The sequence below is a fragment of the Pleurodeles waltl genome, chromosome 8, assembly GCF_031143425.1.
Source record: "Pleurodeles waltl isolate 20211129_DDA chromosome 8, aPleWal1.hap1.20221129, whole genome shotgun sequence".
In the NCBI taxonomy this organism is placed as follows: domain Eukaryota; kingdom Metazoa; phylum Chordata; class Amphibia; order Caudata; family Salamandridae; genus Pleurodeles; species Pleurodeles waltl.
This window is the reverse complement of record NC_090447.1, coordinates 421024659-421051418: the sequence shown is the minus strand read 5'-3', so window position 1 is coordinate 421051418 and position 26760 is coordinate 421024659. Positions and strand designations below refer to the sequence as shown.

The window sequence follows — 26760 nt, the reverse complement described above, 5'->3', positions numbered from 1 at the left end:
TACAGAAAAATGTATAAGAAGGGACTTCAAATCCGTGTACTTCGATAGTCAGATCTCAGACCCTAGTTCTGTAACTGCTCTGCCTGCCGTAATGTTTTATTAAACGAACTGTTCCTGCTTTGTCAGAGGCCTCTTGTTTTTTTGTTTTTTAAGGTAAATTACATATTCCTGAAACACTGGCACACTTCTAGTGAAGTCAGGAAGGAGACCAGTTTTCAATGACACCATATATAGTAGTTCCAATTTCAAAGCCAAGGCATCTAGGTATGTCAAGTCTACTGGTGGCCTGTCCGGCCCCGGGGTAGGGTTTGGAGGTGTATGTGTTCTAAAGACCTGGCCGGCAGGGACTCTGGGACATCATAAAGGATACCAAAGTAAGACCAAAACTCATTATTGATGAGCCCCGGTCAGGTGAGGATGGGCAAGCCCCATAGTTCCGGGGAGGTGAGCCAGGTTTATAACCTCCCAGATTTGCCTTCCTTGTCATGAGATTTGGCCACATAGGTCTTGTGGTTGTGGCATCTCAGCCTCCCAAGGATAGTGTTACTTTGTTCCATGGCTTCAGTAGGCCTATGGTGTGTAGTGGGATCTGTCCCCAGGGATTGTCTAGAGTATGAATTGTTTGGTCAAGGGACTGACTGGCCCATGCAGTGAACCCCAATTACCACTTGAAGGCCTCCCATTCTGTAAGTACAGAGTAAGCTGAGCCTTGGTTAGTTGTGAAGTACCCCGTGGTGGCTGTGTGCAAGGATTCCCTATAACAAGCGTCTTCAAGCGTTGCGGGTTGAAGACACCACAAAGGGATCGTCGGTGTGTTGTCCAATGTATTCAGACACAATATAAGAGGGCTATGGTCCGACAGGGTGTGGCCTAAATACTCAGTAAACTTCACGTATTAACACATCCCTTTCGAACACAGAAACCTATCCAGTCTTGTATGAAAGTCATGAATGTGGGAAAAGAAGGAAAAGTCCTGTTTTGTTCCATGCTGAGTGTGCTAAACGTCTGTCCCTTGAACCTTGCGGCTATTTTATGGCTGGTGCTTCCTGCAAGTGAGGTGTAGAATAATCCAAAAGGAAATCTGTGATGTAGTTAAAGTTCCCTCCCAAAAGAATATCACCACCCATCAACCTGCCCAGTAGTGCCGACAAGGTCTGGAGGAATGGAGGCTGGTCAGGACTGGGGGCGTAAACACTCCTCAAGGTCACCTCCCTTCGGAAGAGCCTGCCGTACACTAACTCACACCTTCCATCCTTATCGATAAAAGATTGTGTGTTTGAACAGGACTCCAGCCCTGACTCAGCACCCCTTGGCAAAAGCAGGATAAAAGGTGGCAGATAGTTGCCCACATCATCAACAGTGAAGGTGTTCAATCTTTACCCCCATAAAGTGAGTCTCCTGCTACATTGCTATTTGGACCCCTCTGGGACACAGTTATCTATGGATTTTATGATGTTTTGCAGCAGATCCCATCCCCCTGACATTCCATGTTAAACAACTGAGTTCCTGTCCCATTTTGATGATTGCAGAGCAAACCACACTTAGGTAGCTCCATACTCCACCCCACCCAGACAGCCCCCGAGACAAACAAAAATTAACAGTTCCCCCAACTTCAAACTCTCCCCCCATCCTACAGTCCGAGCAACAAAGGTCATCCACCCAAACTAAAGAACATCTCCAAACAAAAGAAGGTTATGTGTAAAGCTCCATCTGGCACTTGTAAGGTGTCAGATGGTGGGGTATGTGGTCTCATGAGTCAGTATTCACAGTTTTGCCCCGGCCAACCTAGAGGACTTACACCGGGTATAAGAAGCCTGTGGCATTCAGACGTCCAGTGGAGCAATGGCTGAGAGCATTAGTTATCACACCGTGTGGCCAATCCATCAGGCCTCGAAAAATCATAAAAATGTTACTAGACTTGCAGGCCGAGTAACTTGAATTATCTACTCGACCATAACTGTAATGTACTTGACACGGTTTTTAAATTTTGTGATCCTAGTCAAATATTTTAGTTTACAGAGTCACGTTTTTTCTTCATTGTCACATATGAGTGCACCTTCAAATATGTGCATTTCTGCTGGACTAAATGTTTGCTCCATGTATCAAAAGAATCAAGCCCACATATAGGGAACACATAATCCATTACTTACCTCTTAGTTTACTAATAGCAATGCCATCAGGGCAGACGTGTTTCTCAGTTTATGTTCAAACACTCACTTTTAATAAATATTTTACCAAAGCATTATGTGGTTGCACACTCATTTACAGACCGGACATTTCCAAGAAATGTCCAAATACCTTCCCGCTATCTTGCAGCTTTACTGATAAAACTATATAATGTATTAACAATCTGTGAAAATCGGGTTTTAGAAGACATATTTATTATTTTCTCATCACCAAGCAAAGTGTTCTAATTTGTTTTCATCCTATTAAAATATTTTTATATCACACAGAATTACAAACAATGGGTTTCACAACTACTAAAATATATTTGAAAATGTTTGTACAGTTGACTTAACTATTTAAATGTTGTGTGTTAGGAAAAACCTGACAATTTCCTGGAAGTCTGCAGTGAGAAGGAAAATTAATTGTAAGACAAACTGACTTTTGACCTCAGTCTCTCAACACAGAGCAAATTTGACAAAAAGATGATAAAGGTTTCTTTATGGCTCCTCCACTTTCTGGCTCAACAGAACCTGTTATTTGTCAACTCGCCAGAAGGGGGCAGTAAGTCCTAAAAATAGCTCGACCTGATAAACGATGACTCGCCATAGCGAGTGGTTGAGTAGATTTTTCAAGGCCTGTCCATCCTTCTCCCCACCTGCAGGTACTGATGTTGCGGCATGATGAAGGGATGAGATATCAAATAAGGTAATCAACAGTTTATAGGGTCACCACCGGGGGCTCACTCTCTTCCTGAAGGGACTTCTCTGATTCAGAATCTGCCGTAGAGTGTCTCAAACCATGCCTGGAACGTCGCCACCCTATTCAGAGCAGCCTGTGACTTGGATGGTCTCTGGAAGAAGCTTCCACCTCTAGCTCCATGGGGCTTTTTTGGGGGCGCTGCGGACTCTCTTTATTTATGTTGTTTCCTTACCCAAGGTGTTCCAGACTTATAGGTTTCCAGCCATTCCCAGGCCTCCTACAATTTTCCAGCAGAATTGTTTTTTTTTTCCCATCCAACATAATTTTCATTTTAGCTGGGAACATCAAGGAATAGTGGAGACCACCTTCCCTGAGGGCTCTTCTTTTTACCACAGTGAAGGAGGCTCTCTTGGCCTGGACTGCAGCTGTCTAGTCAGGGAACAGCCGGACGCTTCCATTATTGATGTAGTAGGGACCTTCCATGCAGGCTTTCTGTAGTAGGGTATTGTGCTCCCCAAAGTAAAGCAGCTTCGCAACCACCGTTTGTGGTAGGCTGCCAGGGGGGGTGAGCAGGGACAATATGTGTACTTTCTAGGGTGAAGAAGGGAGCAAAAGCAACCAAGGCCACCAGTTCTCGTCCAGTTCTCAATATAGGACACCATGTCTTCGCCTTCAGTCCCCTCCGGAAGGCCCACTATCCGAACATTATTACCTTCTGTGTCCTCCACTCGGCGCTCCAGGATGCTCACCCTATCGGTTAAGGCCGCCATCTGCTGGGTGAGGTCTTTCTGTGCTGGGTGTATTTCCTCAATCCCAACCTCGGTCTCTCGCACTCTGTTGGCCAGTTTGCGGTGTTTCAGCCTCAGCAAAACTGCACTTTCGTCCTGTTGGATAGCAGTCTTATCATTATTGATGGCTGCTAGCATTTTTGTCAAACTGTATTTACATGTGGGACGTCTCAGTTTCCATCCCCCCACCCCAGTCTCTCTGGACGTCACCACCTGGGGTTCCAGTGCATCCCTGTGAACATGTGGTTGTTTACCTCAGGCTTTCCCCATGGTTAATAGTGGTGCAGTCCTAATATCCCCCTCGCCTGAAATAGTTGTCAAAGCAATGGCTAAGACACTAAGGCCAACCACAGTACTGCCACGGGGGATCAAATATGAGTCAAGTGGGCAGGTGATGGACGTTAAAAGCATGCATGAGTCTTGCTCCAGGGATTTGAAAGTCTTAACAGTGTCTCCAGTACCCTTAAAGCTTGGCAGAAGCCTTCAGCATATCACCGTGGCAGTAAATGCCCTAGCAAGGCTGCCTTGCTCCCCAGAACCTCACTCAGAGTGCACTCCTCCTTAAATGCTGTGTCCTCTCTGCTGTCTGAGGGTGAGGTTCATAGTTCCGAGCTCTCCCAGTGGTTTGCTCTCAGGGCTGTAGCACATCCCAGCCCCCACACCTACAGGGGTTCAGTGCGTACATCCAACTGGCACTCCCCGCAGACCCGGTCAAAGTACTCCCCGCGGATACTGCTTGGGGGTATCCGGTCAAAGTACTCACCGTCAGATACTGCGTGGGGGTATCTTCTGTTTCTCGGGCCTGGTGAGCCTACTAGAGTAACAGTACACTCTAGGCATCCCACAGTGTCCTCTCAAAAGCAGGCCCTAGAGCATCCTCTCTTGAGCATGAATATTGATATTCTCAGGCAAGGTTCATTACCCTCACATAGACTGAGCAAAGACCCCAGCAAGATTTGTGAATTAAGCCAAGGGTGAGTGTGTGTCAAAATAGTGGGCCACAGGGGTATTGGTCTGTGCAGGGCCCTAATAACGAAAGGTGTAATCAAATGTAGCGGTCCAAAGACCATCACACATCTCCCAGGTCGTCGGCTCCTCGTGCAGGCCTAGTCAGTCATCGCCAGTGTTCCTCCGCCACCCCAAGTGGGGGCAGTCACTAATGCTGTCCTAATGACTACTGAGGAGCCTACCGACTCCCCACAGGCAAAGCCAGAGTGGGCCCAGGATCCCAGGCCTCACCCTATTCTTGAACGCCTGGTCACTCAGCCTGCAGTTCACTCCATCAACTTCCCAGTCACGGGCCTCACATCTTCATAAATGCTACCACTTCAGGAGCACCTCTGGGACAGTCTGAGCACCAAGCTGGCAGGCTTCATGCCACACAGCAGCATTATGGAGGGCCCTCTGATCGCCGGTGCTCAGGAACCACTGGGGGATCTCACCGCACAGTATCTCGTTGGCATAACCCATAAATTCCCTTCTGGTGGGGAGCAGCACTTCTCGCAGTAAGGGCCACGACCATAAGAGCACCTCTGGGTTCACCCCGGTCCTTGAGCAGTCACTTCTGTGTCTCGCACCGTTCCCCGGAGTCCCCAGTTTCCCGGGTGCCCCAGTTTCCCGGCTCCCTCCTCTACCCCAGCCCACAGCGCAAGTCTCGATTTCCCCTTGGCGTGAGGCTCGGAGCTCAGGTAGTTGCCACCTCTCGTCTCTGAGCACCGTGCCAGTCGACAGGTAATCCAGCCCCCTTGAGGGTGTGTGGGCATGAATTCATGCTATTGTCCGCTGTGCACCGCCGGAGGAGCAGGGCCGCCTCTAGTTCTCGGTGGCTCCCCCATTCATCCTGTGCAGCCGAAGCTTCCCTGCAGGCCTCCAGCAAGTCTCTCCATTGGGGAGAAAATCACTTCATCGTGGGGCCTGGCTTCTCACCAAAGTAGGCAGAGCAACTGCAGAGGCAGATGGGTTACCAGTGTGGTGATTGTGCAGGAGAAATGTGTAGGCCGTGGCAGAGCAGAGCCGTTATGCGTTCACCATGTTTGGTGACTAGCCACAACCCCCTCCCAGAGTTTTGGACTGAGGCTGCTGGCTTTTTGACACAGAGTGCACAGAGGCCTAAGAACCATAGCTCAATGCCAGTGCACTAATCCCTAAATGTTTATGTTTTTATTGGATATACCCAATTGGTATAAGCTAACTGTGGTAGGTTGAACGGTATAAAAACCCACAGAGAGTAATTATGATGGTAAGATAAATGATTTATTTGAGTTTTTATGAGAACGTCTCTAATTGTCCCTTTTCTTTCTCCTATGGCTTCAGTCTTATGGTCTTGTTTTTATTCTCCTTCTTGATTTTTCTTGTCTCTTCTTCCTTCAGGTGGATGTTCTCCCTGTCTGTCGGCAGCCTCCGATGGGGTGATACCGTGGGGAAAAAGGAAAACGTTCAGGTAAGTGGGGTATTTAATTATCTTTAACAGTTTATTAACTTAAAGGGAAAGAGGTGTCTGGGGGGGTGATGGTTGTGAGTTAGGGTCACGTGAATAAACTCTCTACAGTGCACTTTTGTGGCTCTTGTGGTTTTTCTTGTGCTCATTAAACTCCCTTCCAAATCCTCCCCTCACTCTGTTTCTGTCCCCTTCCCCAGTGCCCTCTTAGTTGTGATAATCCCTTTTGTGTCCCACAAGGACCGTACCTTAGCAAGCCACGACCCTCCTGGGTCGTGGCTGGTGCTGGGGTGTTCCTTCGGCGTGATGTCCTGGACACTCCTCTCCGTTTCCTCTTCACTCTGTGATGGTCTGGTCTCTCCCGCTTCTCCCGTTCTTCGTTCGTCTCGCTCCTTCTCCTCCTTCCTCCTCGGGTCGTTCGGAAGTCCCTTTAAATCGGGAACTTCCCGCCAGCCGTCCTCCGAGGGCGTTCCCACGGCAGCGTGGGAACGCGGAAATGACGTGTCGGAGAGGTCCGACACGTCTATTCCGGTTGGTGCAAAGATTGTGTTCGGGCTTGCCCGTTCACACTAACTTACTCATAAGTCCCTAGTACACTGTACCAAGGGTGTGCATGGCCAGTAAGTTAAGCTGTCCCTCATTTATTTGCCATCCTGAGTGTGACAAAGTACAACATGTCTCCCAGCAACATATCTCCCAGCCTGCCACTGCAGACTGATAAAGCAGTTTTAAACTGCTAACTCGATTTTGTCATTTATGACAAAGTTCAGAAATCCCTTCTTAATATATATATGTCACACCTACAACAGGCCTACTGAGTCCTAAGGCACAGTGCTGGATATTAACAAGTATGACATTTTTATGCAGTGGAAAGGCTAGTAGCTCCATTGGTTAGTATAGAGTTACTCAGCTGTGTTAACTCCTGAATGGGACTACTAAAGATGGTACTTCAAAAAAAAAATCAAACTAATAGTTACATTAAACCTGATTAGCCACAAGACAGCTTGTTCCCCTCTTTGGGAGAGGTATGAATGACTCCCAGGAAAAGAAAAATGGAAGCTTGCAGCTGGGAGAGGTGTCACCTCTCCCAGGCAGGGTGCCCACACAAGGTGTGAGCCTAAAGGGTGAGCTGCAAGGCGGAAGCTGACTCTGAACTGTGAATTGTGGACAGACATGAGAGGGGCTGCTCTTTTGTTCAAGTAGACAGGTTGGTGTCGGGGGACAGAGGGGCAAACAGTTGCCAAACTGGTTTTCCTGTGGGATTGTACCCTTAGGTAGCCAAATCTCTCAGGTGGGCTATCAAGCTCCACAAACGAAGCCAGTGGTTCTACCATCCTGGGAGTGGGCAGAATATTGCAACCTGGGATAGTTGGATGCCACACATCACAAGAAGTGTCATCTTCAAGCTGAAAGAGGCCTACAAACCCATTGGCTTGTAACTACCACACTCCCAAGAGCACTTTCTGGGCATAAATATGGTACCCCAGCACTCAGGTCACATCTGTACTGGAGAGACGACTGAAGACGGACTACCCTGCTGTTCCCTGGACCTGGAAAAGAGAGGGTTTGTCCCAACAGCCCCCTAGACAAATTCAGATTGTGCACTGAAGTAAATGATTTCATTAGGAAGATCAAGCTAAGATCCTTTTTTGAAGGTCAGCCACCAGCAGACAATTTAACATTGGGGGGCACAGGTCTACGCATAAAATCGTCCTTCACACCTCCCAACACTTCTATCCCAATAGAAATCCCCGCCTTTGAAAAAGCGGTTCTGAAGGATATCAGTGAGATTAATCCTAACACTTTGAAGGTGTTCCATGACACTACCAAGAACGAGAAAAAAGCCTTACGGGAACTAGCTAGCAACAACATAGTAATAAAACCAGCAGATAAGGGAGGCACTATCGTAATCCAGACCTTAGAAAACTATTCTAAAGAATGCTTAAGACTATTGGGTGACACACGTAACTATGAAAAACTCAGGGAGGACCCTATCGATTTCCTAAAGACGAAGATCAACAGCATGGTGGAGCGAGCTTTAGCCCACAACTGGATTTCCCAAAAAGAAGATTTCCTAATTAATACAAACCCACTAATTCTTTATTTCTACACTAACCCCAAAATTCACAAAAACCTTGAATCACCTCCTGGTAGACCCATCGTATCAGGTATCAATTCTATTTTGGAACCTCTGTCCCCTTTTGCAGATGCGTTTCAAGACCCATAGTCCAATACACAGATAGCTACCTTAAAGATGCAAAAGATGTAGTGTGTCTTTTTAAAGACAGACCTTTTGATCCAGCAAATGAGATACTAATAGGACTGGTTGTGGAAAGCCTATACACGAGTCTTTCTCTCCCCGACACATTACACATAATTGAGGAAGTTATCTTTGACTTAGATTGGGACTACCAAACACCACGGAATGTGGTTATGGAATGCTGTTTGTGGGCCCTAATCAAAAAATATTTTGATTTTGAGAAAAATTTGTACCTTCAGAAACACGGGACAAGCATGGGAAGCACCTTCACTCTGAGTCTAGCCGGTCTCTATGTCCATCATCTAGAGAAAGAGAGAATACTAAACCCCACCAATCCATACAGAGACAACATAGTATTGCGGAAAAGATATATTGATGACATATGGTTATCTGGAAAGGGGATGAGACACAAGTGGTGACATGTTTAGAGTGATTAAACAGACAGGACCCATTCTTGAAATTCACTCACACAATGAGCAAGGAACATTTGGTCTTCCTGGATTCAAACATTATAGCCACCAATGGTGCTCTTAAAACAACCACCTATGAAAAACCAACAGCCAAAAACTGTTTACTCCTGTTGACAGTGCTCACCCCCACCTTTTGAGAGCGAACCTACCGTTTGGACAATATCTCAGATCAAGAAGGAACTGCTCAAGCGATATCAGATAACAAAAAACAAATCCAGCCTAGCATCTAAACTGGAGGTTAGGAAATAACCCTTCCCCCCCCAAGAATAATCAACCGAGCTATGAAGCGAGCTCTCAATAACAACAGAGAAGCCCTTCTGGACACCCCTCCCCAAAAAGAGAAGGAGGAAAGACCAATATGTATCACAACATTTAACATAGGCTCCAATCAAGTAAGCAAGATCATCAACAAACACTGGTGCATCCTAAATAATGGCTCATTAAATATTCCCAAACCTATGTTTTTACATAAACGGGGAAATAATCTTATAGACATGCTGGTACACACCGCCCATGCCATCTTCGTAGTTAACCAGATGTCAACTACCTACCACTACCAAATGGACTTTATCTATGTGGGAACTGAAGTGTGCCATCTAACAAAGATCACTAAACAAGTCACCTTTAACAACAGCCCAACTTGGGACATTAGAGACTTCTCCAATTGTAACACTCAGCGAGTAGTGTACATGATCACTTGTCCATGCAACCTACATTATGTGGGGATGATCACCTGCAAGGTTAACACTCACATCTGCGAACACCGTAGTAACCCGAGATGTGGACGGGCTACGACTAAAATGTCCACTCATTTCAAACAGAAAGCACACAGTGAAGGATTACCAGTGGGTTATCCTAGAACACCATAAAGAGATTAATTGTGAGTCTACACTTCAAAAAAGAACAATGATGGGTTTATAAATTACACACACACCAATTTGGCCTCAATGAGAACATACCTTGGAGCCAGCTGACGAAGTACTAACATCACTTTAATCATTAGTCGGATATACATCTCCTGAAATAAATGGTACACCTAGACAGCGCAAAAGGTCCTATGTCCATCTCATTCCTTTACATTCCATATTGTCACAAAGAGCAAACCCTCAACAATAATTATTAGCTACTCACATATACATCACCATCACGGTAAGAAGGGAACAAGTAACCCTTCGTTAAACACCAGAAAGAAACTCCCAAATAATTATGAAAACGATATGGGAATCCCCAGTTCTGCCTCTGAGAACCCATGAAGCTCCAATGACCTCCGTGCAATTACAGGCACCCACAAGGGATACCTACTTTTATGGTCCCCTCGGAACCCTATTTTGTTCCACGGGAGGCCGCCATCTTGGGGAAGTTAGTGGTCTAGTGCTGTACGCTTTAGCATGCAAAGATGCAAGAACGGCTGCACATTTAAACTCTGCTCCCATTTGAGCATTCAAGTTTCAGACCCCAGGGAGGTGAGCATTAGGTACAGAGCGGGAGTGTCGCCTTGAGGAAGTAAGTGTCTTTTGAACACTGCTTACATGGTGCTACAGATACGGTAAGATGGATCGATTCTAAAACTTTGCCAAATCTTTAGAGTGTGACTACAAGCACACATCCCACCCGGAGAAGCTGTGATATGAGAATCCAAATACTACCGAGTAGGTTACGCATGCACCGCATGTGTGCTGGTTGGATTGTTTCACGTGTTTACATGTTTAAATGTAGTGTGTCTTGTACTGTTGATTGAGAGAGTACTTTAGTCTCTCAGTCCTGATATTCACGAGTGCCGTTTCCCATGAGTGTGGTGCAGTTTGCAAATAGGTGGCACCACAAGCACAAACAACATATATAGCAGCCCTTTACGAATGGGGGCTATAACTATGCCTCTCTTGTATTTCCACAGGTATCAATGACGGACACCATAAACTATAGGTATCATCTTATGATACCACATTAGTAAGGTGAATTGCACCATATTGCAAAGCATGTATCATTTATGCTTTTATTAGAGGCAGTCAAAGAAGGAGTGGCACCAGGGAGTCCACCTTGGTCCTGAAGAAGAGCCTAGGGGTAAGACTACGAAACACGTAGACTAGGAAGTCAGGTACATTACATCCCCCACTTCCGCAGCCCCTCTTTAATCATTCCGCCTCCAAGAGATCTATTAAATCATTGGAATTACTAGTAGACAGGTATTTTTAAATCATCCAAGACCCCACCACTCCTATCCCTCCTGTGAGTCACATTGTCGAGACTACATCAGTGCTTCCACATATCACGTAGGTCGTAGCACGCCCTGCTCAGAGCAGAATGGGAAGAAACCCCAATGATGAAGCATGCTACCAAGGGGTAACCCTGGTGGGTGAGGGTTTTCCTAACAAGAAAATCCTTTTTCTTGTCCATCCTGTGGTAGTTCTTTTAGCTGGGCCTCTTTTATAATGTTATACAGGCTATAAGGAGGACAGACCCAGCCCCACAACCTCCTTCTCCCTCTTTGTTTTTGTAAAGAGAGGATGCACCAAAGACTGAACTGCACCTGCTGCTCCTTGGCTGGTAAGAGAGGATTGTGCCTGTGGTGTACTGCTTAGAGAAAAGTCGACCCCTGAGCCCCAGACAGAAGAGGTGAACTCCAAGAGTCAGTTGGTATACTTCCTGTTACATACGAGGGCCACAAAGCTGAAGAAGCCCGCCTTGGCAAGTCCGTAGCCACAATCACTTGTCCACAAATGTACAGCCTGGTAGGCAGAGTCTGGGTACTCAAAAGTTGCACCCAAGCCCACTGGACCCTGAGAGTTGCCGGAGTGTTATTTGGTTGCCCAAAAAGGACACTAGCCTCCACCAAATGGAATCGCAGGTATTGTTATGACCAGAGACCACTGGTCTAGTGGCAAGTGGACTTTTGCAGAACCCACCAGGACTTCAAGGGACTCCGGGTCCCTGTGGCCAAAGTTGTGCCACCAAGAATGGAACGAGAAGTAGCCCCAGGGAGCCCCACCCAGTCAACAGCACAGTATCTTCAGCATCCTACAACATCCTGCATCCCTTACATCAGGACCACTCCTTTTAAATCTTTGGTAGTTCGCCCCTAGAGCTTGGAAATGGATTGGAGATGCTCTTGTGACAAGGTAAGCGTCCTACAAATCCTTAATAGCCCCCTTGATCTGCTCCCTGCCTGAGCTGGTCACTCAAAGAACAAGGGAATACCCAAACACCACTTTATATGTTTTTAAAGTTTATGCTAATAACCGTAGTTACCAAAGGTTGTTTACAGTTTTGAGTGAAAAGCCGCAATTTAAGTGTTATTTAAAAATCTATATCTCTGGAACTCCCTAGTCGATTGTGTCCATTTTGGTGTCTAAAAATTAATAAAAATAAGACTTAATTTTACAAATTAGTGTCCGATTTCTTTCATGTTGTGTGACTTTCTTATTCAGTTGTTTTGGTACTTCTAAATGCTTCTTTTTGTTTAAACTTAGCTGCTCTTTTGTTTAAGCATAACTGCTTGAAGACCCCACCTACCAAAGTTGAGCTAAGGCTTTACAAACAAGCCTGAAAGGACCCAAGACAGTATTTTAAGTGCATTATATGGAGATTTCAAACAATCATACCATATAATACACCATTTTCCTATTTCAGGGGGCAACCTCAGCAATGCCACTTGCAGCTCCTGTGGTGCAGTCTCAATCCGGCACCAACACTACTTTGAAAATGCTCAAAGCAGCCAACTCCACTATGGCAGCTCACCGAGGGCTGAGGTGCTCACTCAAATATGTCCAACATAGCATTATGGGTGTCGCCACATTGATAAAAGGAGAAATATGGCATAATAAACCCAATACAACACCACTGAAATCAACAGGATGGTACCATCTCACAATGAAATTCAACATTCCGGTTGACAATAAAGCTATGCAAAATATGAATTACCATCATTGCCTGGCGCACTACGAAAACGTAACATATAAATTCAAAGCTGTTGGAAATGGCCCTTTCTGCAGGGTTATCCCCAAACTTTTTGCCTTCCTCCTCCAATTTTTCTGACACTCTTTTTGTTTGTTTTAAGACTCTGGACACTTTACCACTGCTAATCAGTGCTAAAGTGCACGTGCTCTCCCCCTAAAACTTGGCATGATTGCCTTACACCTGTTTGGCGTTCTGATTTACATTTAAGTCCCTTGATAAGCAGTATACCATATATCCAGGGCCTGTACTTTAAATGCTACTAGTAGGCCTACAGCACTTATTAGGCCACCTAAAGAAGTAGCGTTTCAAACCTGTACTAGACAGATGCCTGGACTTGGGTAGAAATACATTAACCTCAATTCCTTAATGAAGGGGATCACCAAGGGTTACAGTTTTCATCTCAGGCAAGGTTAAGTCATGAACTTCTCAGCATACTCAATCTGCGCTGATCTCCTGGAAGGAGAAGGTCCCTCATTGCTGTGCCTAGATGGGTTGAGAGCCCTCTGGAGGGTAGAGGACCTAATCAGAGGGGTAGACACACTGACATCCTCAAACATTCGGAAGATATCACTGCATGTACACATGGCCTACATTAAGAAAAACACTGGCAGAAACGCGCCTCCAGCACAGTCTGTGAACATTCAAAATGTAAGCAAATAAATATCAACATATGGAACTGTCACAATTCATTCAGTCAGGGAACTTTAGTGTGGGTAGTTACCCAGGCATTCGCACAGGCTGTGCAGGAGCCGCTAGCCACCATTCGCCATCATCTGTAGGGAATGGGAAGATGACCTGGGAAGGGAGATTGCCATGAAGGATTGGGTAAAGATCACGGAGTACCCTCATAAAGTATCCCAGAATGTAAAGTTCCAGCATATCCAACATAATATCTTACACAGAGCGTATCTTACGCCTGTCTCTATTTCCCGAAAGTGTGGCTCCCTGTCCGAATGCCCACGGTGTCAACAATAGGAAGCAGATATCAGACACATGTTTTAGACCTGCCCAGTTGTGGAAGAGTAATGGACTCGGATAATAGCTGAAATAGAACGAGTCTCAAATCGTATTGCCCCATTCATGACTGAAGGGGCGCTGTTGGGCCTCTTTCATAGACCAGTGCCGCTAAAGTTAGTAATAGGTTCATAGATCTGGCACTACTCTTAGCCCATAGACTCCTTAAAATGCACTGGAAATCCCAGACATTACCCACCACTGCGCACTGGCAGGCAGCAACACTTAAATAGGGTCGGGCGGAGGCGGTGGCCTTACGGCAAGAAGAGATAAGGGTGTTACGGAAGTACCCCATAGTCATGGCCTGGGAAACACTGCTCACTGATTTACACCCTTACTCATAAACACCCAATAACTCACAAGAGGAAGCATGAGACCCACTCTACGCCTCCCCTCCTGCTGTAGTCTCATTTCTTCCAACTTTTTATTTCATATACTCCACGTCATAGCCAGAACATACACAATTCAGACCATGATTTGAGCTAGATGGAACTCACTGCACTGTCTAAATATGGCCCCAGGGATCAAGTCTGCCCAGAACGAGTACACTAATATCAGGATGACGTAGTACGTGTGTCACAAGTTAGTTTTACAAGTGGATGTGATTTTATGGTATGATGTAACATGAATGATTATCCTGTCAAATCAGAGATTTGTATGATAAAGCAGTGAACAATGTGCAAATGATTTTATAGCTTAAGTCCCTAGATTGTTCCATTGTATGAAACTGTACTTGTGTACATTAATAAAAATGGTTTTAAAAAAATTAAAAAATTAAAAACTCTCAGCTCAGAACTGTAAATTTCATATAGCCTTTCTTCATTTGAACATGGATGGAAGGTAGATGATGTAGCAGACACACATCTAAGGGCAGAACTATGAGCTATCATGACTCTGAATGACTCAATTAAAATACCAATCTTTGGCTTGAAGCCATCAAGTTTGTTATTGATGCAAGAACATAAAAATATGCATAACCTCCTGTAGCCTGATTTCTACAGTTTTTGTACATTGAAATGATTATTAAGATAACATTACCTTGTGGTATACAGACTACTAACTTTTCCTATATTAATTTATAAGTATACTTTTATGCTAGTCCAGGTCGTTTTGTTTCTCAAATATGCACAAATGATTTGTAGTCACAAGTTAATTTCTTTACCTATAATTACCTTTGGAAAGAAGAGAGTAGAAAATGTATTTCTCGCAACAGATGTAATAAGGCTGGAATTTCCAGACCTTCTCTGCACACAGTATTGTGAGCACCACAGAGAATTTTGTAGGCCCAACTTATCAACAGTGCTTTTTGCTGGACTTGTTCAACTTTTACCAGGACACTTAAACATATGATATTGAATGTCCTTTAATCCTATCATTTTTTACTTCAATATGAAACACTATTCATAAGCCCCCTTCCAATTTTTAGCTCCTTTTCATTTGATATTATTTTAATATCTTGTACTTTAAGAGATGCCTTAAAATATGCTACAAGAAAACCGTTTGATATCTAAGTGCCAACAACAACTAAACCAATATTGCTGAATTGAAAATCCTTCTCGAATCTCTGCTCTTGTGTGGTGGGAATGGTATTTCTAACCACATGGTAACTGCCCCTTTGAAATCTAAAAGAAGCTCTCAAATGTTTGCTAGTCATTCAATATTGGGCCCCGGTAAGACATACCTTAAAAACCTCAAACATAACCGAGCCTCCATAGAACTGAATTATCTATAGTCTTTATGAAAATAAGTTACTAACTGTAACTGTAGTTCTCCAGTATTGGAAACTTTCATAGATTCACATTCTTGAATCATTCCCCTTCATCGAGATGGGAGTCCCTGGCACCTTATAAAAGTAATGTCACCATAGGCATGAACATGGAGGCCCTAGGCTTTTCGGTTTAGTACCATATTACAATCATTATTTAAAAAAGGACTGAACTTAAGAACCAACCAATCAGTTGACACCACCCTGTACAACCCCCCTGGGAGAAGTTCAAGTCCCTCAGATTTTCAGAGCACTAGTGCTTACAAGCAGTACTGTACTGAGGGAGCTAAAGATGAGCCCCTTAGGGGAGGCAGGAGGGTCGCATGTGTATCTATGAAAGATTCCAATACTGAAAAACTGCAGTTACAGGTAAGTAACTTGGTTTCTTACTTCAGTATTGGAACTTTCATAGATTGGAGCAGCGCTGTATGCGGAGTACGTCTTGCAGAAGTAGGCAATGAGATAGGCATTTGTGCTGGAGTGGACAGCTGAGCAGCGGAAGGAGAAGAAACCATGGAAGTTTGTTCTGGAGGATCTGTTGTAGAAGGAAAATGCTTCTTATAGTCTGAAAGCATAAGTTGCACGTCTGAAATCAAAAAACCAGGAAGACCATTTCTACCTGGAATGGTTGTTCATACTGCCCTTGTGAAGTATAATACTCTTGTTATTCATATTCCTGCTCATAGCCTTCCTCATAATCTTAACACAGCACACGCAGCTCTGAAAGACTATGTGCGACACCAAATGGTCCCTCATCTGAGTCTTCCTCCTCCAAGAGATGGACAGGTATCAGGGGAGTCACTTTGCTAGGAGATGTGTATTCTGGTGCCAGCAGCTGCTTTTACGCTGCTCTTGAATTTTTGTCTGTCATATACGATGTCACGGACGGGGTCTTCGACGGAGGTGTTAGTTTCTTCTTGCTTGCTCTCGAAAGAGAAGTCGCCGACAACGTTGTTGTCATCGACAAGGTAAACATCAACAGTGGAGCCGTTGACAGTGCCTTCGATAAAGGCTTCATGGAGATTTTTTGTGTTGAAAGTCTGGTCATAGACGCTGTCGTCGACAAGAAAGAAGTGGTGGTGGACAACGTTGCCACTGTCGACGTTATCGTCATCGCTGATGCCAACGTGTGTGTATTCTTCGTCGATGTTGTCAACGACGATGTTCTTGTCGATGAGGGGTTACTCGTCGACCATGTATCCGTCAGTGGAGTTGAAGCAGGCTTTTTGAAAAATTTCTGATTTTAGAAGGAAGTGTAGGCAAGCTCAGAGGATGATTTTCTGGCCTTTTTGGAGGAGCCCGAAGATTTTTTTCTCTCCTTTTTAGCAGATTTTTCTTTTTGGTGGTCTTTTTTTATTGTCTTCTTTGACTGCTCTGAGGAAGACCTGGAATAGGGTGATCTTTCCCACTTATAGGATTTTCTTGAGGTGACAGGGTAGTCTGTATGGTCTTGAGCTTCCGAAGCCAAATTAGGAGCCTTCTTTTCCTGTCCTTCAATGTCTTAGATGAAAAGGTATGACATACCTTAGTCCTTAGCAGAATGGTCCCGGTAGAGACAATAAATGCAGTCTTTGTGAGGGTCTTCAGAGTGAAGCCTCTTTTTACCAAATGAACTGCACGCTCAGAAGAGACTTTTCTTTTCCTTGTCTGACATGATGAACAGAAGCCAGTCTCAGCTTTCCTGAAGGAAAAAACACTGTGTAACCAAGGAAAAAGACTTTCCAAGTAGAAAATTCAGAAATTATTTGTTAAAATTATCCAATAAATAAAAAACTGAGCAGAGCTCAGTGGATACTCTCTAGCACAACATGCGGTAGAGAATCTGAGGGGCTGGAGCTTCTCTCAGAAGATTTCTACAAAGTGGTGTCACTGATCGGTTAATTCTTAAGTTCAGTCCATTTTTAAATAATGACTCAATGTGGTACTAAACCAAAAGGACTAGGGTCTTTATGTTTATGTCTATGCTGACATTACTTTTATAAGGTTCTGTGGATTCCTATCTCGACCACGGGGAATGATTCAAGAATGTGAATCTATGAAAGTTCCATTACTGGAGTAAGTTCTATTACTTCTGTATAATATGTTGAATGTTGACAGATTAGTCAATGCACGCATACAGAGGTAATTTCAGAATTATTGACTTTTATTAAGAATATGTGTGATTAATACATTCCGCCACCCGGTTTGGGTTTGTTATTTGATACATGGCTCATTCTTATGTAGCCATTCAGAACGCAACTGGTTTGTGTTAAGACTTATGATTCAACATTATGCTTAATGCATATTTATTGCATGTATTGTTTTGACATTAATTGCACTGGTATTGTACAACAGTTATCCTGAATACAATATTCAATGAATTTTATACAGTGAAAAAAGGCATTCTCATGCAATGAGTACATGGAAAGCCCACAGTAGCACATTCTCATTGCAAGTACACATTGCTGTCAAACTAAGTACTACCTAGGAGATCTCAATCAAGGGAACAATAAATAATTTTACTAAAACAATTAAAAATTATTATTTGAAAAAACAGGATGGCGCTTTAGTAAGAAAATACTTTTTTTTTTTTTTCGGTTTTTTTTTCAAAGCTCCCAATAGTTCAAGAAGCTTAAAAGGAACTCAAAGAAATAAAATTCATATCAAAATTCGAAGCTATGAAAACAGCATTCATAGAGCGTTAGGGCACTTTGGGCAGAGAAAGCGTATTTGGAGAATGTAACAATTTCTAAAATTATATTAAATACTCTTTTCACCTACCAGTCTCTTTTTCTCTTGGCTTCTCCACATAATTGGTATTGGAAGGAGAATCAGACAAACAAAGCAGCAAGGAAAGTACAGCATAGTGAGTGTCGGTCTGCAAAATATAAATATAAATCAGATTAAAAGGTGATAGCAATATATTACCTGTGAAAAATATTTATAAAGTCAAAGGAACCTATATTTTGGGTCTCAAATGGAGTTTTATTTCATTTACTTCTAGGTAACTGGCTGTAGTTAAAGAATCTTTCTTGGGTTCAACACTGTTAAAACATGATTTGACAGCTCACTGAGTTAATGAGCCTGCTGCAGGGATTCATTTACAATCTACAGGACTCTAGTTTGTATCACAGTAACTTCAATCTGTTTCCATAGTGAGATCTTGATAAATTTAGCGGTATTAAATTCAGCTACAGCAGTACCTTTTCCAGTCTAGTAAAACTGTATATTTTCAATCCCATAGCATATTGTACGAACTTCTCCTTTCCCTGCATAGGGTGCCCATTTCTTTTCTTGCTTGTTATTTACGTCTGAGAGGTGTATGGGACACCTGTACAATATTGTAGGTAATATATCTACTTCACGGGCACTGTTGATACCCAAGTGCATTCTAGCCCCATCTAATCCTCATTGTTTATTTTTAGCTGCGGTTCACTGACTGAAGTCTCTTGGTTTGATTGTTAACCTTCCTGTTCAAAGAACAGAGGAGTTTCTACAGTGCTGAAACAATGTGGCCTCCGTTGTTAGCTCAATCAATATACCTCTTAAAAAGTCAGCTACCAGTATCGTCATACCTTTCCTAGTGTCTTTATTTGTTACCCAATACCATATCTGTAAGTACTGAAACCTTTTAGGCCATGTAGGAGGCTTTACACATTTTTTGATTTAAAATGCTACTAAGCGAACATATCTCCTACTTTAAGATATCTATGCCTTTTCCATATCCCAAATATTGGCATTGTAGATTTCCAGGGGAATCAGGGGTTATAGTCGATATATGTGAACAGTGATTGATCAGAGGTGATCATTTTATTTTTTGTTCCTTCTGTCCAGGTGGATAGCGTGAGTTTAGTCACAAGTTTCAACACAATTTCCAAAACAGAAACTGGGTCCTAGAGACCAACAAACACTGGAGGGAAGTTGATTAATTGACACAGTGAAATTGCAGAGATATATGCCAGCTATTATTTGACAACATGTTTGTCCTCAGTCACAAACTCGCCAGAAGAAATACACGATATTCTCAAGGACATACCATTTCCCAAGCTCTCAGTGGTAGATGGGCAAGCCCTATGTCGGGAGAATCGAGTTGATGCTATTGCTGCAGCAATTCGAGAATTGTATTCCTACCCAGCAAATGGACCTAATGGTTATCCATCAAATTATGTAAAAGCTTACCCACCACAATGTCCAAGCAAGTGCTGAATAAGGTCAGAAGTAGGGAAGACTCCCACTGGATCAACCAAGTGGTAGAATGCTTCACAAACCAGTAAAGTGTATATTGTAATTGGGACTGACTCGGTTCCGGAAATAGGAGGCGGGACCAAGGAAATAACCAATATACAAAATAATACCCCTACAAGATAGCTTTTATATAATGCGTGAGCAGGCGAAGCTAAAATTCCATGCCTCCCATAACCAAACTTCATTGGAAATGTATTTGTATTACTTTTCAGATGTATCTTTGCGCTTCTCTACTTTTGATGCTTGCATGCTTTATGAATCCAAACAAACTGGCAGACATGTGAAACACACATAAAAATATACACAGAAAGACTCTGTCATTAATTGATTTGATCCGTCCGCACAAGTTATATCCATAGGACAATACAAAACATAATCGCATAAACAATAACTTAAACCTGAAGAAAAACTTACTCAATACAAATGGCATCACTTTCTGTTACATATAGTGACATTTTACACATGGTACTTCTGTAATCAACATTCATAAGTGTCCAAAATATATTGTGCTTATTATTATAATACATCTGCTATCAACTCACGTAAGTGTTCAGCATCTATAGTACCTGTAATATCAATAAAGCTGAAAACGTGTCCAACAAAATCATTTTATAACACTGGGGTTGCATTCTTTTCCTCCATATGTGTGGTCCTCCATAGGGCCTTATGGGGCTGAGGCATGTTCTTCTTCATACGTTGTGAAACCATGTCAAAATTGTCAATTTATGTAACAAAAAGTGATGTCTTTTGTATGATCATCGAAGTCTCTTTTGCTTTAAAGAAGAGTTTATGTTATTATGTTTTGTATTGTCCTATGAATATAAATTATGTGGACAAATCAAAAAAATCCATCATAAAGAGTCCTGTTGTGTATATTTTTACCTGTGTGTCACATGTCTGCCAGTATGTTTAGGGTCATATCATGAAAGCATCTAAAGTAGAGGAGTGTGAGGATACAACTAAAGGGTAATACAAATACATTTCCAATGAAGGTTGGTTGTGAGTGGCATGGAATCATTAAGTAACCTGCACAAGCATTATATAAAATCTATGGTGTGGCGGGGTATTATTTTGTATACTGGTTACCACAAACCAGTATGGACAGCATATCGGGGAATGAAGAAATTTTTATTACAAGGAGGAAATGACAGAGGTAACTGTGTCTAGGGACCAAAAATAATTTTGGAACTTGGTGTTAGCTTATTAATTGCCTTTCAGGAGCTGTCCAATGTTCATCGAGGAAGACACCTGGATAGCACATCTGGAAAATGCATATGGCCCATGAGATGAGCTGGATGGTACTTAGCCTGTATCAGTCCATATTACCAGTTTGTTCTCAATGAGATAGAGTTTTACCCAAATTAGGTAGCTAGCCATTTAAGGAATTGTTTTTCAGTAAAGGATATTAAGTCAGCCATAGCATCGCTCAAGTTGAGTCGAGTAGCAGGGCCCAACAACATTTCAGCAGTAGTAATAAAGTAATAAAGACCAACGGCAACTGGTGGCCCTGAGTTCTTCTAGTCTGTTTAAATAGATAGTCTCACCAGGGACGTACCCAGAATCCTGAATCCATAATAAAGTCCCCCCATTCCCCCCCCTTTTTTTTTTTTTTTTTTTTTAAGAAAGGTGATGCAAGTAGCCACACTAATTATAGATGAATTTGTGCGTTAGATATCTCAGAGAAAGTTTTTCAAAAATTCTCTTGATACAACTAGACGAATGGGTTACGGCTAATGACCTTCTTCCACTTGAACAAGGGGGGGGTTCTGTGAAGGACACTCTACAGCAGACCATTGCTTTGCATGATGGGCGATTGTTAGGAAATCCAGAGTTATTAATCAAAGGCTGTGCTGTTGCTTTATTGACTTTCCACATAGCCTTTGATATAGAGAACAACTGTGGGCAAAGTTGAGTGCTTGAAGGATCCCTGTGGATTTGTTCTCTGCAAACCAGGAACTCCTTACTTCTAATTGGGCTCATGGGGAACTGGATAATTTAGGAAATGATCAAAGAAATTACTTATTAGAAAGGGTCTACGGCAAGGCTGTGTCCTTGCCCCCCACCCTTTTTAGTCTTTATGTGACAGATTTACCAGCTGAATTGAGGAACAAAATTGTTCTCCCCTAAAATGGTTTATATCCACATCCCCTGTTTATAATAAGTGGATAATTTGATTGTACTTGATTTTAGAGCCATGGGACTTCAGAGGAAACTAGACTCCTCAGGTTGTCATTGCAAGGAAAAATGACTAACAATACATTAGGGAAAAATTAAGATTCTGGGTTTTAAGAAAAAAGTTAATAATGGCACTTGGATGGCAAACAGACTGAGATTGTGAGCTAATATAAATATTTGGGCTTCACATTCTCAAGAAATCTGAAGTGGGAGTTGTGTATGGACTATACAAAAACCAGGATCTTTCTCCAGTCTGGCTTGCTAGTAAAATTCAATTTAATTTATGGTGGATTTTCGTGGGCACATCTAATGAAAGCACATAGCAGCACAATTCTTCCTTCCTTTAGCCTTGTATAAGGTGGAGGTTTTTTGCTTGGACCAAATGTATTCCTGGGATGCCCTTGAAGGGGCTGCGCTAAAAAGATTATTGTGTTTTACCAAAAGGTTCAATGGTGTAAGGGATCCGGAGTGAATTTAATTTAACTACCAGGATTTTAATGGCCGGAGTCTGCTTCCTAAGATTTATAACCCATTAGCTCGGAGTGATCGGCCTCCAAAAATCTCAAAGTTGTGCTGGGAGGAGATCTACGTTGGTGAAGGGGAATGAGCCAGAGCAGTGGTCAATAATTTTAATGAATTTAAAATGTTGTATACTCTTTCAGGAGAAATATCAAAACGGGACCCCTTCTCCTCAAAATGCTTACTGAAGGTTTCAGTAGGCCTTGTTTCCTCAAAACACGATTGATAACGACCTGCCAATGAGATCCTCCATCATCCTTACTGTTAGATGACAGTCTTAGAGTGGTATTCCCCCAACATTCTGCCTGCCTCCCTCCATTTTACTGACTTCGTTTTTGCGACTCTGCACACTTTACCACTGCTGACCGGTGCTAAAATGCTTGTGCTCTCTTCCCTAAACATGGTAATATTGGTTCATACCCAACTGGCCGATTTAATTTACTGATAAGTCCCTAGTAAGGTGCACTACATGTGCCCAGGGCCAGTGAATTAAATGTTACTAGTGGGACTGCAGCACTGGTTGTGCCACCCACATAAGATGCCCCTTAACCGTGTCTCAGGCCTACCACCACAGAGCCTGTCTGTGCAGTTTTACTGCCACTTCAACTTGGCATTTAACACCTCTTGCCAAGCTTTAAACTCCCCTTTTATTCCATATGTCACCCGTAAGGCAGGCTCGAGGTAGCCCAAAGGGCAGGGTGCTTTGTAAGTAAAAGGCAGGACATGTACTTGTAAGTTTCACCTGTTCTGGTACTAAAAAACTCCCAAAGTCATTTTTCACTCCGAGGCCTGCTCCTCCCATATTCCAGCATCAGGAACTCCTTAATATACTTTTAAACTGTAATTCCTGATTAGAAAGGAGTAGCTGAATCATGTTTCTTATCTTTGGAATGGTAATGACCTCTTTACTGGTAAAGCCGAATTTAACATTATTTTAGGAATGCCACTTTTAGAAAGTGGGCATGTCTCTGCTCTATGTGCCTTACAGCCTGTTTCTAATACACACATGGGCCAGATGACAGTTACGACTTGTGCATTCCCTCCAGACAGCCTCAAACACAGGAAGGCTAGGTATGGCTGAGTACCCATCTACATACATCTGCATTCTGAAGGCCCTTCCTAAGCAGGACAGGAGGAAGGGGCTCACACTTAGACTTCAAAGGGTAGTGGCCTGACCCCACACAAAGGACTGATTATGCCCCACAGACAGCCCAGTGCACAGGTCTGGGTTGAAAGGGATACTGGTGCACTTCAAAGCCATTCTTCGAAGTCTCATCCACGTCAAAGGCATATTTGGGTAGGAGTACTGGGTCTCTGAGCCCACCAAATGCGACACTTCTGGACCTACAACTGTACTCTGTCAGAAGAACTGCTGTGCTGCAAAAGAACCATTACTCTGTTGGTCTGCTGACCTGGAAGGACTGCTTTTCTGCTGTAAAGCCCTGCTGTCTGCTGCTCTCTGACCCTTTTGAGTAAGATTTGACTCTGCCTTTCAACACAAATAAACTCCAAGGGCTTGTTGGCTTGCCTTCTCTTGCTTGAGACTCAGACATCAAAATCTCTATCTCTGCTCCTGTGCCTGGCCCCCTAGAAGAGGACCGAGAGGCTTGCAACATGGAAAACGATGCATCTCCCGTCTGTGTGTAGCACAACCAGCACATCGACCTGGTTGCAGAAGTAAAATTGGCACATTGTTCTCTGAACCGCTGCACTGTCTTGAGAGCCCAACACTTTGGAACCATGCTTTGCCGCAGCAGCAGACTATGGAGATAGACAAATCCCTGGACTGCGTGGGAAAACCCAGCAAATCATGGCTCCATTTCCCGCCTTCGGAACCAATGCATCGTCATCACTCAGTGGGACAGATCAATGATTCTCGCTGTTGCGACCATGAAAGGTACTTTGTCCCCGTGGGCCTACGCGGGTCCTGCAGCAGGCTTGCACTCCATCGCGGTCAGCCAGACATTTGACTTTGACCCAGTCCAGCACAACCTAAAGTAACCCCCAAGTGCGCTATTTGATTCTAAGTGCTATTCTGCATTTATTCTTTAAAATGTCATATCTTGTCTTCTACGCATTGGATTTTTGTCCTTCTCATCTTATTTATTCATAAAATCAATCTATTCTTCTAACCTGGTGTGGAGCCTATCTGTGGTTTTTCATTGTGTTACTGTATGAGTTATTTCACAAATACTTTACACATTGCCTTCTGCTTTAATTCTGCCTACTCTTTGCCAAGTTACCAGAGGGTAAGCACAGGATAAATCTAGGTTGTGTTGTGACTTACCCTGACTAGGACTGTGGTCCCTACTTGGATAGGACGCATACCTCTTCCAACTAGAGAACCAATTTTTAACATGGGTGGAATCAGTGAAGATAGGACTTGTGTTTGTGCAGTGTCATACAAATAGCTAGGTGTACACTACCCATCCACATTTAAGACCATTTTGAATTTTTCTTCTGCATTTTTTGCTTGATTTGCATTTTTGATACATCCTATACATCATGTCTCTCGCTGGATCTATAAGTGGAGCCATGGAGTTTGAATTGGCCAAGCTGGAGGATTATACAGTTAACCAGTTGAAAAGCTTCTGCAAGGAGACGGGGGTACCTGGCCAAGGAGCCACCAAAAAGCTGGAATTTCAAATGGCGCTGAGAACTTGGACAGAGGCCCACTTCCAAGGGAATAAAGGACTTGGAGGGGCATGAGAATGGCTCTTCTGAGGAGCTACCTGCAGTTGTTGATGGGGACATCCCTGAATTTCAGCGAATTGTGGGAGCAGGAAGCAGTCTTTCCAATCATGGCCTGTCCCCAGAGGAAGAGACAGGAGAGAGAATTCCAGCTACAGTTGGCAAAAATGAACATGGAGGCTGGGGAGATAAAGGCTGAAAAATCCTTAGCAGAGAAGAAACTACTTCTGGCTCATGAACTGAGTCTAAAAGAGCTGGATATCAAGGCCGTCAGCCTGAGTCCAGCAGTGAAGGTGGCAGCATACATGCAGTACCTAAGGGAGATAATAAGGTTCGTATACCGAAGGATTTGGTGCCTAGTTATGTGGTGGTAGATAACAGTGATAAGTTGTTTCTGCTTCTGAAGTTGCAAGGTACATAGGGTTCGGGAAGTGGCACTGGGGGGCGGGTCTGTGGAAACACATACCAACATTTGGGAGGGACACACTTGTAAAATTAGAGGTTGGGGGCCAAACCAAGTATACTCCTATGAAAACTATCTTGCTTGCCAAATCTGGACTGACCCCCGAGAAGCATTGCCAAAGATTCAGGGGCAGTCAGAAGCTCCCCAAGCAATCCTGGGTATATTTCATTGATTACTTCAGTAAGGCAATGAATGGCTGGGTGAGGTGCAGAAAAGTTAATGAATATGTTGGGTTGTACAATTTAACCATGAGTAAGCAAATGCTCAGTATCTGTTTTACAGAGTTGCACCAGCACCTAGCTGACAGTAAGTTGACTGACCCCAGGAAGCTTACAGAGGAGGCAGGCCTCTGGCCAAGCACCAGAGTGTCCGAAAAAGTATCTAGGGTGGGGGAGGGGGGTGGTCACCCACAAAGGTGGTCAGGGTTCCCAACAGAAGAAAGAGGGAGGAGAAAACTTTAAAATAAGATGTTCTCTAAAAGATCCCAAAATAATTACATTGAGGACTTGGATCAAATGAATACTGAATGGCCACCCTGTAAACAAAATTCCTTGGTTAATCTATACAAGATCTTGGTTATTTAAGCTGGGCTTAAAGAACTTTTGGTTATATCCCTCTTCCCTTCCCCGAGATGCCCATGAAAAACTAAAATCTTCATTTTACAACTGTGCCCTAGAAACAAAAAAACTCAGGAGTTACCTCAGGCGGTTTGACTGATTCTTTTTTGTTGTTTAAGAGTGCTCCAGATTTTGTGCCATACCTAAACTTAGTTTCTAAACCTTTAGCACGTCCACTTTTTCTTAAGTTTAGACTGGGGATTCTACCACTAGCCTCTTTTACCTGTTCTTGGCCCTAAAACGGAGGCACGACAAATCTATGTTCACTGGGTTGCGAGGCAGTCAAAAATATTGAACAGGTTTTATTTTTTTGCAAGGCGGTTTAAAAAAAAACTAAAAAACATTCACAATGAATTAAGCCCCTTTGTAAACTCTATGGATTTCAAGATTGTCACATAGCCTTGAGGGTGTGTAAAGCCAACACAAGTGATCCCATTGTGTTTTCAGTTGTCAGCTACATTTTGGCAATACAGCACTTTGGATCAAATAACCTAACAAAGAAGTAAATAATATTACTG

The 26760-nt window shown here is 43.3% G+C and overlaps 1 protein-coding gene across 1 annotated transcript in view; it reads right to left on the bottom strand.

Moving 5' to 3' along the window:
- Nucleotides 1-26760, bottom strand: part of TUBGCP5 (tubulin gamma complex component 5) — a 326919-nt gene that overhangs the window by 235696 nt on the left and 64463 nt on the right. The window contains exon 4 of the mRNA XM_069204290.1: nucleotides 18314-18410. Coding sequence (XP_069060391.1) covers nucleotides 18314-18410 — 97 coding nt within the window. The remainder of the gene's footprint in view (nucleotides 1-18313; nucleotides 18411-26760) is intronic.